Here is a 19020-nt window from a genome sequence, read left to right on the forward strand (position 1 = left end):
GCACATAATCAACAGATAGAATGCATCTAACAAAATGATCCACTTTCCTCATCTAAGTGGTCGGATTTTTCAAATAACAAAACATGGTCTCGGTCGGGAGTACCGTCTCAGAGTGCCTAATGAGGTGCCAACCCCTAAATGTGACAAAAGCAACCCATGTGTGACCAATGCTCAAGAAACAAATTCAAGAGCGGGGAAAGGGAAGAAAGGGCAAGTCCGCCGAGATTTACAAAACCGACACAAGATTCAACCAAAGGACCCATGACTAAGGAGACCAAGGCAACGACATCCTCACGGTTTTCACTCGCCACTCAATGAAAGAATAGGGTGATTTTTGTGACAAAAAGTAACCAAAATCACTCAACTAACTCGACTAGCGAAAACGTGCCCGCAATCTAATGTGTAACACCGTCCTATGTCCAATGAAATGCAAACAAAGGGAAAAATGCACAAAACATGAAGCAAGGGTTACAATGGGGCTAAGGAGAAGGTCGAAACGGGATTGGTGCAAGCACCGTTTGGACATGTGGGGTTCAAATCAAGAATCGTCGACACATCACATCCCATCTCTTATTGCAACACATGAGACACGTCTATGCCCTAACATAGCATTGATGACCAAAACCATGCAAAAATTGCATAAACCCAACTCAAGTAGGAAAAATTTGACAAAACTCCTTTTATTTCAACAAATGGTAACGTCTACACCGTAACAACGACTCGGTTTCCCAAGTTATGCAAAAATTGTGTAAACCCGACTCATTTTGGAAAAACATCAATTTGCCCCTTTTTATTTAGCAACGGCTTTTTCTACCCCTTTAAATGATGAGTAGGGGTGTTGCTCGCCTTTTTTCTTTTCCTTGACAACAAACTAATATTTACAACATAACTCATTTTTCTTTTGATTTTTCGTGACTTTTTACACTTTTCTATTTTGTTTTTTTTTCATTTCTGTTTCCCTCTTATTTTATATACAACACCAAATGTAGACAAAATTTCAACCCAATGGACACGTACTTCGTCCATCACCAAATTCCGACTCCACCACCTAGACACTTCTACAAAACATGACCCATTCTTGATTAAGGAGGGGTGTTTTTGGGATGTAGCTCTTTTAGTGGGTATGCCAAAATGAATAGGCTAAGGCTCAGAGGGGTGAATCAAAAAGGAAATCAATGCAAGGGACGAAACTAAGCTAATTTGGCTATTGTGGGGTTCATAAAACTGATTTTTGCTTCATATCATGTGCACAAAAATGTAATGCAATTTCATAGTCTAAGGACGACGCGACACACTTATGCGTAATGATGTGACACACCTCGCGAGGAGACCTACTCTCAAACCTAGATGAGGGCGGGGTATGAATGTACCCGCCCTAGGAGGCTCTACCCTTACCTTTGAGTAGTTAAGTCGAGCCAAAGGTCTAGTCTACGGCCCTAGGTCTCACAAGATCGGTCTAGACTCATTGGTCAAGCCCTCCTTCCTCGGCTAACTAAGAGGCCACGGGTGCGAGTCACGAGGAGGGGGAAGGCACAAATGAGCACATAAGTTCATCATGGGGGTACTTGGTTCCCTTCCTTTGACCATGTTCTTTCTTAAAAGCTTATTTACAAACTCAATGCAAGAGAAAGAAATGCAACAAGTATTTACATGTGAACAAATGCATGCGGAAATTTAAACAAACACGAAATGAAACATGCAACAAATTGGCTAAACCTAGCAGCACATCAACACCAAAATTCCAAACGGTCTCCCAAGGAGACACCCAAAGCAACAAAATTCCCATCCTCCTCCAAAATATCAAAGATATCAAAAAAAAAAAAGGGAAGAATAGTAAAAAGGAGCAAGGGATAGGAAGGATTATACCAAGCGGTCTTCAAGCTCCTTTTAGCCTCGAGTGGTCAATGTGCCATGCCAAAGGTTAGACAAAACATATATATACAATGCAAATTTTTGAATTTTTCAGAAATTTTCAATTTTTAGGTATTTTCTTTAATTTATAAATACTTACAATTATAAACAAATATTCACACGAGTGGATATTTCCCTCCCCACACTTGAGATGTACATTGTCCTCAATGGACAAAAGCATAGGGAGTGAATAAGAAAAAGAAAGGAACATATTTATTTGATTTTTGATGTTTCAAAGGGAAAAGAACATATTTTTGTGATTTTTTGGTTTTGAAAAATTAAAAAGACATATTTTTGGGTTTTTGATATGAGAACTCCCTCCCCACACTTATTTATTTACATTACTTCCAAATGGAAATAAATGTGTGAAGGGAGTACAAATTAAAAGACATATTTTTGTTTTTTTTTTTAGGCCCTCCCCACACTTATTTATAGACATGGGAGGGCATATTAGAGAAATAAATTAACATGTTTTTGGTTTTTTTTTTTTTGGTCATTTTTCAATTTTTAGTTGGTTTTTATTTTGAAAATGCAATGCATGCTCTATTCTATATGCTAAATTGAAATGACAATGCAAATTATACTAAATGAATGCAATTACTAAATGTGACAATATAGTACAAAATTGAAATCTAATGCAATCCTATATGATGCAACTAAATGATTTATCAACTAAATGCATGCGAAAGATTTAAACATGAATGAGAAATTTGGATAAAAGGGAGAAATCATACTTGTCATTTGGAAGAAGAAGTAGAGCCCTCATTACTAGGCTCTACTCAAAGTCATCATCGCCATCACCGTCTCCATCTTCATCTCCATCACCATCTCCATCTTCATCTCCATCACCATCACCTTGAACTCCCCCGAACTCGGAGTCATGGATGAAATCGTCCGTGTTCAAGTGGACATCCGAGCTAAAATCCTCCATGGCTTGGCTCATACCAACAAACATCTCCGGGTGCCCTCCGGCACCACTAGACCCGCCCTCTTGGAAGATTGAAGGGGCACCCCCGAACCACCTCGCGTCATGTCCCTCCCCTTGGGTGGTAGGCGGGGTGGGAAAGACCGGGGCACTAAAATAGTCGGGCCGTAAGTTAATATCCCCGTACTTGAAGGTCCCATCTTCCGGATGTCCACCATCCGGGAATAAATAGTAGGAGGGGTGAAGGCCGGAGGGGTGTTTGTATTGGTTTCTCATGCAATCATCATAGACCGGGAATTGACCAAGAGAATGGTCATAGTAAATCCGGTCTAGCCTTTGTTGAAGCCCATGCCGCTCACTTGCGGCGTTTGTCATATTAATTTTCATCTCCGCCATGAAGGAAATGAGGTCGGCATGGAGAGGGGGCGATTGTTGTTGTTGGTGACTGGAGGTCCCCTCTCCTTGTTGCAAGGGGCCGGGGACAAAAGGAGTAGTCGGTGTGGCATACCGCAAGGTAGACCTTGCGGGGATGATGGGTCGGCCACGAGCATACCGAAGATTGGGGTTAATTTGTTGGGGGATGGAGGGATCTTGGAGATCTTCAATCTCAAGCAAATAATATTCTTGGTTAGGTACTACCTTCATTTTATCGGGGTTGGGAAGAGGGATAGAATTCCGATCAACTCCATCAACCCGAATTTGCCAATAGTCTAGGCCATCATTCGGGTTGGTCTTCAACCAACCGAGGTTGTGGTGGATGTAATTTTTGAACAACATTGTATCACCAATCATAGAACGCAACCCACCCAAGTTGACCCTCCGATTTAGCCTCTTCATCAAATGGGTGATGAGTCCACCCACGACAACGGCCGTATTAGAGGCCGGAGAATTGCTAAGCCGCTGTAAAGTAAGGGCCAAATGGTGGGCAATGTCAATTTTGAAAGTGGTTGGGTTGGAGCGAAGGTAAGAGCCGAGAATTTCCAATTCCTCCGTTCTAAAATTATGATTTTCCTCGCGGCCAAAGATGGTCCAACCCATGTACCTATGCCAAACCCGGATAGCCGCATTGTGGACTGTATTGGCGGCTCTCTTAACCCCCTTAACATCATCTAAACCCGTAATAGCCTTCCATAAGGCCCCATGGTCAAATGTCTCGGGTGCCTTGTGAGGAGGGCTAGTGTCAAGCCCAAAATGGGATGCAAAGGTCGGAAGGGTCAAGGAGTAGTCCTTGTTCATCAATCTAAAGTGCAAAAAGGCTACCTTTTGGGTTTGGCGATGTTTATCAAGACGGAGGGAGCTCAAAAACTCCCAAGTAAGACGAACATAGGTCCGCTCATGAATTCCATACATCATTTTCATGCCCACCCCATCAAATAAATCAAGAGTAACTTGATCTAATCCTAGTTCCCTCATGGATTGACGATCAATGAATCGGGTAGGGACAATAGGGCGTTTCTTGAACAAGACAAACTTACCTTTCATTGTGATTGAGGTGAATTGGATGTCCGGGAAGTCGGGGTCGGAGCTCATATCGGTCGCCGCCGCCGCTACCGCCTCCGCCTGTTGAAGGGCTAAATCTCCTCTCCTCACTCTCTTTTTTGGGGCCATGATTGTGATTTTGATGGTGGTTAAAGGTTGGGAAGGAGGTTGGGGTGGTTGTTGGTGGTCGAGGTGGTGGTAGGTGGTGGTAGTTGGTGTTGGAAAGGGTTGTTGAAGGGAATGAGGGAGGTGGAGTTAGGGTTAGAGTGAGAGAGAGAGGAAGGAAGGGTCGAAAATAATGAAAGAAATTGGGTGTTTTTGGTGTTAAAACACGATCAGAATACTCCCAGCCGGTCAGGAGACCGGCCGCCGGTCAACCGGCTGGGAGTTCGGGTGATTTTTGAAATTCCATAAAAAGGGTCAGAAAACTCCCAGCCGGTCAGGAGACCGGCCGCCGGTCACCCGGCTGGGAGAACACCCATTTCCCACTTTCTTCATACGTGCATTCCCAGCCGGTGGACCGGCTGCCGGCCTGCCGGCTGGGACTTCCTTCTTCAGAAAACTTGCTGAAAATTCCTCAATAGCGCATCCCCAGCCGGTGGACCGGCCGCCGCCCGCCGCTCATTTGGGACTTCCCTTCAATCCAATTTGTCACATTTTCAATTGTATACGCACTCCCAGCCGGTGGACCGGCTGCCGGCCTGCCGGCTGGGACTACTCTTCCTTGTTTTTCATCAAAATTCCATCAAACTTACAGGAACTTCCCAGCCGGTCGGGGACCGCCGCCGGTCACCCTACTGGGACTCCTTCTCATCACGATTTCTTCAATAAATCCCTTTTTCCAATTCCCATCATTTATTGGCCTCGTTTTACGTGTTTTCAACTTTCAAACCCGACTCGGGACGTCGGAAAAAGGCCAATAAATGGGCAAACGCTTGTTCATCAAACAAAAACCCCAAGTCTTCAACACTCATGGCCGACAACAATCAAATTGACAAGTATTATCCATCCAAAATTCCTCGAATTCTTCCTAAATGCATGATATATACAAAGATGCATGGGTTGCCTCCCATGAAGCGCCCTTGTTTAATGTCGTAGGCTCGACGGAGTTATGAATGACAATCAATAACTTGGAATAAAAGTGGCAATTGAGCTCACATTCTTGATAATAGGGGTTCCGGCAATGTAGTGCTTTAGCCGTTGTCCATTTACCTTGAATGTTTGGTCACCATCGGAAACTTCAACCGACCCATATGGAAAAGCTCGGACCACGGTGAAAGGCCCCGACCACTTTGACTTCAATTTTCCCGAAAAGAGCTTGAACCTTGAATTAAAAAGGAGAACCAAGTCACCCTCCTTGAATTCCCTCCTTATAATAGCTTTGTCATGGAACCGCTTGGTCTTTTCCTTGTACAACCTAGAGCTCTCATAAGCCTCTAGTCGGAATTCTTCAAGCTCATTGAGGTCAAGTAGCCGCTTCTCCCCGGCGCTCTTTTGGTCAAAGTTTAGTAGACGGATGGCCCAATGTGCCTTATGCTCCAACTCAACCGGTAAATGACAAGGCTTACCGTACACCAACCGGAACGGTGAAGTTCCTATTGGCGTTTTAAAGGCGGTACGGTAAGCCCACAATGCATCGTTGAGCTTGGTAGACCAATCTTTCCTTGACCGGTTCACGGTCTTTTCGAGGATCATCTTGATTTCACGGTTAGAAATTTCGGCTTGGCCGTTGGCTTGCGGGTGATAGGCAAGGCTCCGCCTATGTTGCACCCCGTGCTTCTTGAGTAAAGCATCAAGAGTCCTCTCCCGGAAATGGGTTCCACGGTCACTTATCACAATTCGTGGGACTCCAAATCGGGGGAAGATGATTGTCTCCATGAGCTTGGTCACGGATTTTGCGTCACAAGTCTTTGTTGGAATTGCTTCAACCCATTTGCTCACGTAATCCACCGCGACAAGAATATACTCATTCCCATTTGATGAGGGAAAAGGGCCTTGGTAGTCAATGCCCCATACATCGAATAGCTCCACCTCAAGTATGTAGTTCATTGGCATTTCATGCCTCTTTGAAATGTTACCACTCCTTTGACACTTGTCACACTTCTTGACGTAGGTGGCCACATCGTGAAATAGGGAAGGCCAAAAGAATCCACATTGGAGCACCCTCGCGGCGGTTTTTCGTGAACTACCATGCCCTCCACTTGGCATGTCATGGCAATGAGAGATTATGGGTTGGACTTCTTCATTGGGGATGCATCTTCTAATTATCCCGTCGGCACAAGCTTTGTAGAGACACGGTTCTTCCCAAAAATATTGCTTAAGGTCATGGAAGAATTTCTTTCTCTTATGGGAATCATAACCGTGTGGGATGACCCCGGATACCAAATAATTTACATAGTCCGCGTACCACGGGGTATCCATCAAAGCTAGTGCGAATAGTTGATCATCCGGTAATGTGTCATCAATTGGCAATCCATCCTTATCCTTGACATGTAATAGCCGAGAAAGATGATCGGCTACCACATTTTCTACACCTTTCTTGTCTCTAATCTCGATATCGAACTCTTGCAACAATAGTATCCACCGAATCAAGCGGGGCTTTGACTCCTTCTTAATTAGCAAGTGTCTCAACGCCGTGTGATCGGTGTGCACAATAACCTTAGAGCCCACCAAATAAGAACGGAACTTGTTCATGGCATATATGACCGCCAAAAGCTCCTTTTCGGTGGTAGTGTAATGTGATTGAGCTTCATCCAAAGTCTTGCTTGCATAATATATGGCATGGAGTTTACCATTCTTCTTTTGTCCTAGCACCGCTCCCACCGCCACATCACTAGCATCGCACATCAACTCAAAAGGTTCTCCCCAAGTGGGAGGTTGCATGATTGGAGCGGTGATGAGAGCTTCCTTCAACCTATTGAATGCATCCAAACATTCATTAGTAAATTCAAATGGCACATCTTTGCCAAGCAACAAAGTTAAAGGTCGGGCAATCAAAGAAAAATCCTTAATGAATCTCCGGTAAAAACCGGCATGCCCAAGAAAACTCCTAATTCCTTTAACATTAGTGGGAGGGGGTAGAGTTTTGATCACTTCAATCTTGGCTTGATCAACTTCCAAGCCCTTACTTGACACTACATGACCCAAAACTACCCCGGATGTCACCATGAAGTGACATTTCTCCCAATTCAAGACTAGACCACTCTCTTGACATCTTTTCAAGACCTTACCCAAATTAGCTAGGCATCCATCAAATGAGGTGCCTACGACCGAGAAGTCGTCCATAAACACCTCCATGATATTCTCAACATATTCGGAAAATATAGCTAACATGCATCTTTGAAATGTGGCCGGCGCATTGCAAAGCCCAAAGGGCATGCGCCTATAAGCAAAGGTGCCGAATGGGCACGTGAATGTGGTCTTTTCTTGGTCATTAGGGTGAATCGGGATTTGGAAAAACCCCGAAAACCCATCAAGGTAGCAAAAATGAGAATGTTGGGCAAGTCTCTCCAACATTTGGTCAAGGAAAGGGAGGGGGAAATGGTCCTTCCTAGTTGCCTTGTTGAGGCGCCTATAGTCTATACACATTCTCCACCCGGTTGTGACTCTTGTTGGAATTAGTTCATCCTTATCATTGGTGACTACCGTGACCCCTCCCTTCTTTGGCACAACATGCACCGGACTCACCCATGCACTGTCGGAGATAGGATAAATTATGCTTGCATCATAGAGCTTCAACACCTCCTTCCTAACCACTTCTTTCATAGCGGGGTTAAGGCGGCGTTGAGGCTCAATGGAAGATGCACTCTCATCCTCCAAGTGAATGCGATGGGTGCAAAAAGAAGGGCTAATCCCCTTGATATCATCAATTGAGTACCCAATGACATCTTTGTATTTTCTCACAACATCAAGTAATTTTTGAAGTTCGGTGTCATTGAGTGCACTATTGACAATAATAGGGTAAGTATCATTAGGGCCAAGGAAAGCATGTTTAAGAGTAGAAGGAAGAGGTTTCAACTCCACTTGAGGAGGCGTGGATCTCTCCTCTTTCTTATCATCTCTTCTCAAACTTTCAAATTCTTTTTCCGGGTCTTCTTCAATTGTTGCTTCCATAGCTAGAGCGTACTCCCGGTGCTCCTTGCAATCCTTTACCTTGCCCTCAAGGAACCCTTGCAAACCCTTGTCTTCATCAAATTTCTTCATATCAACCCACTCTTCTACCACATCAATCATATAACAAGACTTTTCTTCCGAAGGCTCTTTCATAGCCTTGTTCAAGGAGAATTCAACCTTTTCTTCACCCACTTGCAAAGAAAGCTTCCCATTCTTCACATCAATCATGGCACCCCCCGTAGCAAGGCAAGGGCGCCCCAATATGATGGGAATATTTGAGTCTTCGGGGATGTCCATTACATAGAAATCACATGGGAATGCAAGTTTCCCCACCTTGAGTGGGACATCCTCCACAAGTCCAATAGGGTATCTTACCGACCTATCCGCAAGTTGGAGAGAAACCCTTGTTGGTGAAAGCTCATAACCCTTCAACTTCTTGAAAATTTTGAGGGGCATAAGACTAATGCTTGCCCCCAAATCACACAAAGCCCTCTCAATGTGCACGGTCCCAATCTTACAAGGTATGGAAAAACTCCCCGGGTCTTCAAGCTTTTGAGGAGCTTCATTCATGAGAATTGCACTACACTCTTTGGATAAGCTCACCGTGGTTGTTGGGCTCAAAGAGTTTTTGTTTGAGATAAGCTCCTTCAAGAACTTGCCATAGCTTGGAATCTCCTTTACGGCATCAATGAAAGGCATGGTAATGTTGATACCCTTCATCATGTCCATGAACTTCCCATATTTTTGTTCAAGTTTGGCTCTTGCCAACCTTTGTGGAAAGGGAACCGGTGGTACATAAGTTCTTACCACTTGTTGTTGAGGCTCTTCAACCACCCTTGTCGGTTCATCAATCACTTTTGGAGTTTCCACAACAATTTCCACAAGCTCATCTTTTCCCTCCTTTTCTTCAATTACCTTAGGAGGTTCAACCACCATTTGAGGTTCAATGACATTGCCCGGTCTACTACTCTTCCTTTTCTTGACAAATTCCCGGTCTTCCAAATCTCTACCACTCCTCAAGTGGATAGCATTCATGGTTTTCGGATTTTCCTCGGTTTTACCCGGGAACCTACCTTGGGAGGCTTGTAGTTGGCTCATTTGGGTAGCCAATTGGGAGATTTGGTTGTCCGTCATCCGTTGAGAAGCTTGCATTTGGGTCCTAAGTTGGTTGATGGATGAGGTTGTCTCGTCATGTTTTTGAGTGGAATGGTTGATGAATTGTGTTTGAGTATTGACAAGTTGGTTTTGTGAAGTCATCAATTGTTCCATCATGAGTTCCAAACTTGACTTTGGTTGGGTGGCTTGTTGGAAAGGTTGGGTGTTTTGTTGAAAAGGTGGGTTGGTTGGTTGGAATGGTTGGGTGGTTGGTGGGTTAAGTGATTGGAATTGTTGTTGTCTCGGTTGGAAGGTTCTTCCTTGGAAACCCGGTGGACCTTGATTGAACGTCGTGTTTTGTTTTTGAGTTTGGAAGTTTGGTTGTTGTGACTTTTGTTGGAAGGTTGGGTTTTGGACATTTTGAGAGCCATAAGAGAAGTTTGGGTGGGCTCTCAATCCGGGGTGATATTGGTTGTTGTTAAATGCTTGCTTGGCCGGACTAGACTCCCATATCCCGTTCACTTGCTCCATACCACTTCCATCTCCAACCACCAAAGGACACTCATTGGGTGGGTGCCCTTGGTCTCCGCAAAGCTCACAACTATAGACTTGGTTCATCATAGAAGAATTGCTAGATGTTTTGCTTGAGCTCATCAAGGCTACTTGTTGCTTAAGCTCTTCTATCATCTCTTTCACTTCCACATTGTGGGCCGATTCGACCGTTGACTTCCCTTTCCTCTTGTGCCTATCATTGTTCCAATGAAAGGTACGAGAAGCCATTTCTTCAATAAGCTCTTTCGCCGTCTTGTGGTCTATCTTATCCAAAGCTCCCTTCCCCGACCCGGAATCAAGGTTCATCTTCATCTCATTGTTCAACCCTTCATAGAAATTGTTGATGAGCTCATCATCCCCAATACCGTGGTGAGGACATAGCCTTTGGAGGCCCTTGTACCTCTCCCATGCTTCATAGAGGGTCTCATCTTCTTGTTGGGTGAACCCTTGGAGCTCACTCTTGATTCTCGCGGTTCGTTGGGGTGGGAAATACTTGTTGAGAAAGGCCTTAGAGACATCGTCCCAAGTCCGTAGGGAGTCGGGTTCGCAACTTTTAAGCCATTCCTTGGCACTTCCCCTCAAAGAGTAAGGGAAAAGCCTAAGGCGTACGGCATCCTCCGTCACTCCATTGGCCTTGAACATGTCACAACTATCCAAGAACTCGTTGAGATGCTCGTTGGGGTTTTCGGTGGCTCCCCCTCCGAATTGATTCCCTTGGACAAGTTGTAGCAAGGTGGCTTTCACATCAAAATTGTTGGCTTGAATAGGTGGCTTCACAATACTCGGATTCACCACTTTTTTCGGAGCCAAGTTATCTCTCATAGGGACCGCGGCCATTGTTACTTCCGTTTCCGGTGTTGCAAAAGGATTTTCGAAAGTTTCAAAGACCCGTGGTCCTTCTTGAAGGTTCTCAATTACGGGATTTTCTTGAGGAATCGGTGTTTCTATAAGCCCTCTTCTACGGAGTGAATTTAGTCTTCTTGCGGTTGCTTCGATCTCGTGGTCAATCGGACGTATTGGATGACCTCTTCGAGTTCTCCTTCTCATGCAAAAAGTCCTACACACTCAAGAGAGGGATTAGTAACAAAGGACTTAGTCTAAACAAGAATGAAAACAATTAATATCTAGCCGAACTCCTTGCAAGAACGGCGCCAAAAAACTTGATGGTTATCAAATTATACCTCGCAAGTGCACGATTTTATCGTTGTACACTATTAAGGGTCGATCCCACAAGGAGTTGAAAAGATTACTAATTGTTCTAATCCGATCGTTTAGCTAAGTCGAAAATAAAAGATGATGGTTGATATACTAATGCTACCTAAAATGAAATGAGATGCAATCTAAACAAACGCAGGGTGAAAGAGCAACAACGAAAGATAAGTTGTAATTCAAATGATTAAAAAGGCCTAGGACTCGGTTCTTCCCAAACTATTCGCAATTCCACATGGTTAAATTTCTAGGCTAATCACTAAGGTAGTTAGGCGAGGAGGTGACGGCTCTAATTCGCCTAAGACCCCCCTCTCGGGTTCGAAATAGGACACTAGCACTACCCACCAACCCCCCTCTCGGGTTCGAAGGTCGGAATCCCTAACTCAATACCCGACTACCCTAAAAACATGCATTATTCCCAAGGTAGTCCAATATTTGCTAAGGTCATTAAGCCCCGTCAATTCCCGGGTCATCCCACTCCCTCTCTCGAGGGTCGATTTCAAACGCTAGATTAGAGGTATTCTACCCCGGTTCTCCCTTTCGGTCTCAACCAAGGTCAACAATAGGGTCAAATCATGGGTATCCAAATCACAACCTAACCAACTCTCGTTGGTGGTCAAGGGTAAAAGTCAACACTACCCAAAAGTCAACCCATAAACCAAGTCAATCCTCTAACCTACCCTCACCAATTTCCCCAAATGATTAGCCTTTAAGAAATTCAATTAATGAAATTACTCGTGTTGGGTCAAACCGAGCCCTAGTGGAGGACTACTCACTAATCATGGTCCTAATTGCAAAATAAACAATAAAGATGGAAACTTTGGTCACAAACATGGTGGGAAGATGAAATTCACTACTAAACATGCAACAATCTAACAATGGGTGAAAGGAGAGATGATTTAATCTAATAACAAGAGGGATTAAACCTAAAGACACAATCTTTAACCAATTCAACTCAAAGATTAAGTCTTTGAGGACAACTACCCAAGGATGAACAAATGAAAGACAAACAAAGGAAAGATGAACAATGATAAGATAAGCAATGATGGAATTAACAACAACAAACAAACAACAACAACAATTTTAACATAAACAATCAAACAAACATAAAAGATGAACAAAATGTAAACAAATGAAAATAGGGAGAGAATTAATACCAACAAAATAGTGAAAAAGGAATTGGGATAGAAATAATAAAGAAGGAAATCCTTCAATCTTCTTACAATACCCAAATTCAATCACTAATTGATTGAAGAACTAGCTTAATTAGGGAATGATTAGTGAAATAATTAACAAGGTTTCAAACTTGGAAAAGGAAATAATTCAGATCTAGGGTTGTTTGTAAAAGGGTTTAAGGGGAGGGGTATATATAGGTTACACAAGGATTAGGACCGAAATTGGAAATGGGCTTTGAAACTCGTAAATGTACTCCCGGCCGGTCAACCGGCCGCCGGTCATTTGACCGGCTGGGAGATCTCTGGAAGTTTTGAACAATTTTTGAGGTCATCAGTGTGCACGGCCACGGTCATCCGGTCACGGCCATCGACTGACTGGGGCGACTTGACTTTGAAGCTTGACTTTTTGCCTTTGGAGGGATTCCCAGTAAGGCCGGCCCGGTCATTTGACCTACTGGGAAGTTTCGTAACTTTCTTCCAATTCTTTGCATTTCTAAGCTCAATGTCCTCCCCGGTGGCCGTGGCCGCCGGCCACCTACGGGAGTGCTTCTTCACAATTCTTCCTTCATTTTCCTTGTAGATGTACTCCCGCCCGGCTAGCCATTGCCGCCTACCGGGGTGAGGGTACATCTCAAAGATACTTCTCTTCTTCTTTCATGCAAGGCTTAGAAATCCCGTCTTTTTAGCTTCGTTTCGCCCGTTCCCGCCTCAATTTCTGCAAGGGGGCCAAAGTGTCATAGTAAAGGGAATCGGGACTAGAAACGAGAGTAAAGGGGGTACAAAACCGCCTTAAATGGGGTCAAATATGCATATAAATAGAGAGAAAAAGAGTGCAAAATGGTCCTATATCAATTTAGTAAAATGTTGTGCGGGATTTAGCATGTCCCTTCAAAAATTAAAATTTTGATTCATGCTAAGTCATTGTGTGGACCAACAACTTAGTTAGAAACTTCTGAAAAAATAAAATGTGATGAAGTGGACCTATTTTCTTGTAATTAATTTGAAATAAGTTTCATTTTCGTAATTAGGTTGCTTTTCAACCTCATTCAAGCAAAAAAGTTTTAAAAAAAATGAACATCATTAAAACAAAATATAAAATTCTCGTGTAAGGGGTGCGTTTTACCCAAAATTTTGCGAGATGGATCTTTAATAACCAATCTTTCATTTAAATAAGTCTAGATAGTTAGATTACGAGGAACTTTAGCCATGTAAGGAAGGCACAGTATATGTTTGAGATTTTAGAAATAAGGAAGGCCAATGCAATAATCGGTCTAATGAGTGATGTCATAAATAAGTTACTCCGTAATCAGTTAACAGAGTCAGGAATTGAACTTAACAGAGGTAAAAAAAAAAAATGCGGGGGGAAAACTAAAACAAGCTAAACCCAAACTAGCGTTTTAAAATGGTGTAGTTTGCAACAACTTGAACGTGATTCATAGACTCGTAGACTCATTGTAATAGATGGTTCATGGCAACTGAAAGTCATGGAGATTGGACCACGGCACTTATAATGTTTATATGTGGAAACCTACTATGTTTTTCAACAAATTCCTAAACAAGACGTATATGGCAATTATACTTATGAACCATTACAAGGTTACAACCAAAATAAGTACGTATTAATGAATGAACTATACTAATTAGGGTAATTTCCAACCCTTCCATGTAATTTCAGCTATATTGCTCATAGTTAGCTTAAACATCTTATATTTTCAACATATTAAATTGACGCCCGGAATAACTATTGTGTGACGTCGGAAAAATGAAATCGTTGGCCATTGTTAATGTTTTAGTAGTTCTTCTTCTGGTTCTGGTTGTTCAGCTTCCGACTTCTAGTTCAGCTCACAATTCAAAATGGCGGACTCTTGACGGTAATTTTCATCTTCATTCTACTCGGTATCTTGTTTCTTTTGTCTCTAATACGTGGTTTCTTTTTAACTCACTAATCAAAATGTGGGAGTATGATGATTTTAAGTTAGTGAAATTTTTTTTATGTATGCTTAGTCTTATTCGGCCCCCTAATACGTGTTAAAGTTTAGAGAATTAAATTTATGTAAAGAAGTTGCATACAAAATGAGGATTTACAATGTCATAGAGTATGTATTAATGTATAAGTAAACCATGCTATACAAATGTATTGTTTCGCTGAATGAACGGGCTGTTTCATCCAAGGGGAACAAATGGTAATCTTGAAAGTGAGACTTTAAAGACACAGTCTTGGTGAACGCTTCATATTCTGATCAATCGGCAATAACAATGGCATTTCTTGAGTGCGCTGTAGTAAGCCAGCGATTATTGCTTAATTGGGTTGTGATTATCCTCTAGGAGGTTGTTGATTGGTATTTCGAGAGGATGGTTGGGTAATGTTTCTGGTAATGTAGTCGGATATGGGAAGCGTCAGGGAGAACATAAGCTGATTTGCTAGTGTTTGAATGGCTCAGAGGGGTTGGTTTCAGTTGTTTGTATGGTTTGTGCCAAATTTGCAGAGGAAGAATGGCAGGGGATATGTAACAAAAGTTAACCTCATTAAAAGCACTAAGTTTGATAATTTATCGTGTTAGAGTTCGGAGAATTAAATTTATGGAAAACTAAATGTTCCATGTAAAATGAATTACAAAATCAGAATTTACAATGTTACCTGCATATTTAAACAATGGTAGTTATAAATTGCAGGGTCTGCACCATTAGTGATAGCCCGTGGTGGGCTGTCTGGTATGTTTCCTTACGCTAGTGAGGAGGCATACCAATTGGCTCTTAATTTAAGCGTGACGGATGTAATTATGTGGTGCGATATCCAACTGACAAAAGACGACTATGGATTATGCCTGCCTAACCTTGTCCTAAACAAAGGCTTAAATGTGGATGTGGTCTATCCAAATAGAGCTAACGTTTATTTTGTCAATGGCGTTCGTACTGAAGGATATTTCCCAATTGATTTCAGTTTGGAAGAACTTCTTCATGCAAATCGTAAGTTTTGTTTTTCCTTATGACAATGATCAAGATCAACTAAATAAGGTCTCTCAAATATGTTGATGAATTGCCTTCCCTGATTACCCTCTTTATTTTACGCAGTCACTCAAGAAATTTACTCCCGCCCTCATTATTACAACGATGTGTATAATGTAGAGACGGTGGAAAATGTGTTTAAACTGTTAATAGACCAGAAAGCTGTTGGCTTGTGGTTAAATATACAGGTATGTCTTAAGATTCAAGACACTGATTCGAATCACATAATTGAGAGTTGTTATTTCGTGTTATAATGTTGGTTTGATACTCTTCCAAATGGTATTGATCGACTAAAGAGAGATGATATTTTTTATGCAGCATGCTTCATTTTATGCAGAACATAATTTGAGTATGACCAGTTATCTAATCAGGATTTCTAAGCAGTTGAATATCAGTTACATCTCATCTCCTGATATTGGCTTTTTACGAGGTCTCAAAGAACCATTTGCATCGACCAAGACAAGTTTGGTTTTCCGTTTTCTTGACCAGGATGGGTATGAACCATCAACGAAAAAAAGTTATGGGTTTCTCTTGAGTAATCTCACATATATCAAAACCTTCGCTTCTGCAATCCTTGTGCCTAAAGTTTACGTATGGCCTGTTGATGAAACGTCGTATCTGTTGCCTCATACTAATCTGGTGGCAGATGCTCATAGAAATGAGCTTCAAGTATTTGCATATGGTTTCGCAAATGACAAAATAAATGTCCACAACTACAGTTACAATCCCATTACCGAATACCTTTCTTTTATTGACAATGGCAACTTCTCTGTGGATGGTGTAGTTTCCGACTTCCCGCTCACATCATCAGCTGCCAGAGGTCTGCATTTTTTTTTTTATCTTAGAATACTTACAAATTGCAAAAGACTTAATTTCCATAGCTTGCATCCGTTGGTTATACTATGATGAGCATCTTTTTTGTTTTTTCAGAATGCTTTGCACATCTGAGACACAGTGCATCGGTACAAGGTGAGAACGATTAAGCTCGCTCTAAGACGTGTGCTTTGTGTGTCGTAGTTAAAGAGTTCATAGTCTTAATATTTGTTTACGATTCTTAATTGCCTTATCCTCTTGTAGCAATGCCCAAGCCATTGGTAATATCTAACTGTGGGGCAAGCGGAATCTACCCTGGCTGCACCGATCTTGCATACAAAAAGGCTATTTCAGACGGGACTGACGCAATTGACTGCCCTGTTCATATGTCAAAGGACGGTGTGCCTTTCTGCAGTAGCTCCGTGGATCTTATGGCCAACACATTTGTCTACCAAACTGAGTTCAGAAAATTTGCGTCGGTTATTAACGAGATTCAGTCCAATACAGGAATCTTTTCATTTAGCCTAAACTGGTCTGATATCCAGGCCTTGACACGTAAGTTTAGTTATGACTTATGAGTTTCAGAGTTCGACCTTATTTTGTTCCCTGGCATATAAATGTTCTCATTGAGACGTTTTCTCGCTTTGAATTGCAGCTGCATTATCAAACCCATATGGACAACTGGGATTGTTTGGGAACCCTAAGTATAGCAAATCCGGGAAGATTGTATCCTTATCCGAGTTTTTGGATATCGCTAAAAATGCATCTTCGGTTTCACGTGTTTTGATTAAGATGGAGGCAAGTGTTCCAAGGATTCAAAATTTTTAAGTCAAGTTTCTTTCCTTAGTTTTTATTCCTCCTCAAAGCTAGTGATTATAGACTTTGGTAATCGCCTTGAGCTACAGTTATAATGTAACAGTGACAAATCTAAGCCGCTATAGTTAAATAGGAATACCTACAGACGGGTCTAAGATCCCTAACTAGTTTGGTTGTTGATGTCACGATGTTAGTTTCGGGAGTGTCAGGGAGGCTCAGATTCTGCAGCAGGTTCTTTGGTCGCCTAATACTACATTTTAGAGAAAGAACAAAAAACAGAACTCTTGCGTGACCATCATCTTCATGTTTACTAAGTATTTTGTTTGTTATCGCAGAATGCTAGATATCTAGCAGAAAACCAGGGCATGAGTATTGTTAATTCGGTGTTGGTCGCCTTAAGGGATTCTCACATTCAATTTCTTCGTAGCGATGAAAGGATTATGATCCAATCGACAAGCAGCGCTGTCCTAAAGGCAATGAAAGGAAAAGGCTTTGAGCTTGTTTATGAAGTTCATGAGGCAATAGAAGTGATCGACAGTGAGGTAATAGAAGATATCAAGTGCTTTGCTCATTCCGTTGTTCTCAACAAGGACTCAGTCTTCTTCAACAGTAACGGTTTCCTTCGCAGTTGGACTCATGTTGTAGATTATTTCCACGCGTTCCTGATTCCTGTGTATATTCAAGGTTTTAGAAACGAATATGTATCTATACCATATGACTTCTATTATGATCCAGTTGTCGAAATCAATTCCTACGTCAGATTAGCAAGAGTCGAGGGGTTAATCACGGCATTTCCTCAAACCGCCGTTGATTACAGGAGTAAGTTGTTCTTCTCTTCAACTATTACTTTCTTGGGTAATCAAAGTTTGTTAGTTACTCATATTGATTAATGTGTTGTTTTCTTAACTATCTCGTGATGATTTCGCAGATAACCGTTGTTTGACACTAGATAAAAAAGTTAAGTATATGGAAGCAAAGATTCCAGGTGAGCTCGTTTCACTGGTTCCTGACGAATTAAGACCTGCATTGCCAGAAGCTTTCCCCAATCTTACTGAAGGTGAGGTGTTAGAACCAGCACTTCCACCCGTGGTGTCCAATGCTTCCTTGCATCATTCACCGCCGCCTCAAGTTGCTGCAACATCAACAAGCGCACTGCTGCCTAGACAGCTGACCGCCTTCTTATCTTGTTTGTATATCGTTCTTTCTCTGTAGAAGCAGCATCTTAATTTGGGCGTTTATTCTTAGTTTTGAGAATTCATTGACACAAGAATATGACGATTAACTGGTTTATATATTGATTAACCTTCGCTGCCAGGCGCCGGTCATTATTCATGCTATTGCCTTCATTAATTAAGTCTCTAAGGGTCCGTTTGGATTGAAGGAATTGGAGAGAAGGGGAGGGGAGGGAAAGAGAGGGATTCAATTTCCTTTGTTTGGATAAAAAATATGGGAGAAAGGAAATGGAAGAGGAGAGAAATGAGAGGACTTATTTTCCCACCTATAGAATAAACTATAATCTTTCCAAGGGTAGCAACATTTGGAAAGAAAACATTATTTGGACTCTAATTATACCATCAGCATCCTTCAATCCTCCATCCGTTCTTCATCTCCCTCTTTTCTCCCATTCCATTTCCCTTCATAATTTTTGTTATCCAAACACCCACATCCCATTTGTCCTCCCCTTCTCTCCCCTCCCTTCACCTCCCCTCCCTCCCCCTCCCCTCCCCTTCCCTCCTAAAATTGTATCCAAACGGACCCTAAGGGTATGTTTGGATTGAGGGATTTGGAGGGAAAAGAAAGGGAGGGGGAGTAGGGGATTTAAAATCCCTCATTTGGATAGCAAATGAGGGTGGAGGGAAATGGAGGAGGGGAGATTTGGAGGGATCCAATTTCCCTCTTCCAAGACTAATCAAAATCTCTCCACAA

The 19020-nt window shown here is 42.2% G+C and overlaps 2 protein-coding genes and 1 non-coding gene across 3 annotated transcripts; all 3 read left to right on the forward strand.

The window, feature by feature from the left end:
* Positions 1-10436: 10436 nt before the first annotated feature.
* Positions 10437-10543, forward strand: LOC141624500 (small nucleolar RNA R71). The gene has a single exon (XR_012534307.1). It is a non-coding gene; the product is annotated as a small nucleolar RNA R71 (small nucleolar RNA).
* Positions 10544-14198: 3655 nt separating this feature from the next.
* Positions 14199-15814, forward strand: LOC141620549 (glycerophosphodiester phosphodiesterase GDPDL1-like). Its single transcript, XM_074437390.1, has 4 exons — positions 14199-14330; positions 15133-15426; positions 15532-15653; positions 15803-15814. The coding sequence occupies exons 1-4, from the start codon at positions 14222-14224 to the stop codon at positions 15812-15814; spliced, it is 537 nt and encodes a 178-aa protein (XP_074293491.1). The 5' UTR covers positions 14199-14221.
* LOC141621953 (glycerophosphodiester phosphodiesterase GDPDL3-like) lies at positions 15787-18416 on the forward strand. The gene is made up of 6 exons (XM_074438060.1): positions 15787-16285; positions 16396-16434; positions 16543-16833; positions 16934-17076; positions 17430-17913; positions 18023-18416. The coding sequence occupies exons 1-6, from the start codon at positions 15817-15819 to the stop codon at positions 18304-18306; spliced, it is 1710 nt and encodes a 569-aa protein (XP_074294161.1). The 5' UTR covers positions 15787-15816; the 3' UTR covers positions 18307-18416.
* The last annotated feature ends 604 nt before the right edge of the window (positions 18417-19020 follow it).

This window comes from Silene latifolia, chromosome X, assembly GCF_048544455.1.
Source record: "Silene latifolia isolate original U9 population chromosome X, ASM4854445v1, whole genome shotgun sequence".
Taxonomy (NCBI): Eukaryota; Viridiplantae; Streptophyta; class Magnoliopsida; order Caryophyllales; family Caryophyllaceae; genus Silene; species Silene latifolia.

Excerpts from the sequence above, each read along its gene's own strand:
- LOC141620549 (XM_074437390.1), top strand. The coding sequence starts at position 14,222 with ATGAAATCGTTGGCCATTGTTAATGTTTTAGTAGTTCTTCTTCTGGTT. Across the intron at positions 14,331-15,132 it reads AAAATGGCGGACTCTTGACG|GGTCTGCACCATTAGTGATA; the intron begins GTAATTTTCATC and ends TATAAATTGCAG. Across the intron at positions 15,427-15,531 it reads AGAACTTCTTCATGCAAATC|TCACTCAAGAAATTTACTCC; the intron begins GTAAGTTTTGTT and ends TATTTTACGCAG.
- LOC141621953 (XM_074438060.1), top strand. The coding sequence starts at position 15,817 with ATGACCAGTTATCTAATCAGGATTTCTAAGCAGTTGAATATCAGTTAC. Across the intron at positions 17,077-17,429 it reads GTGTTTTGATTAAGATGGAG|AATGCTAGATATCTAGCAGA; the intron begins GCAAGTGTTCCA and ends TTGTTATCGCAG. Across the intron at positions 17,914-18,022 it reads AACCGCCGTTGATTACAGGA|ATAACCGTTGTTTGACACTA; the intron begins GTAAGTTGTTCT and ends ATGATTTCGCAG.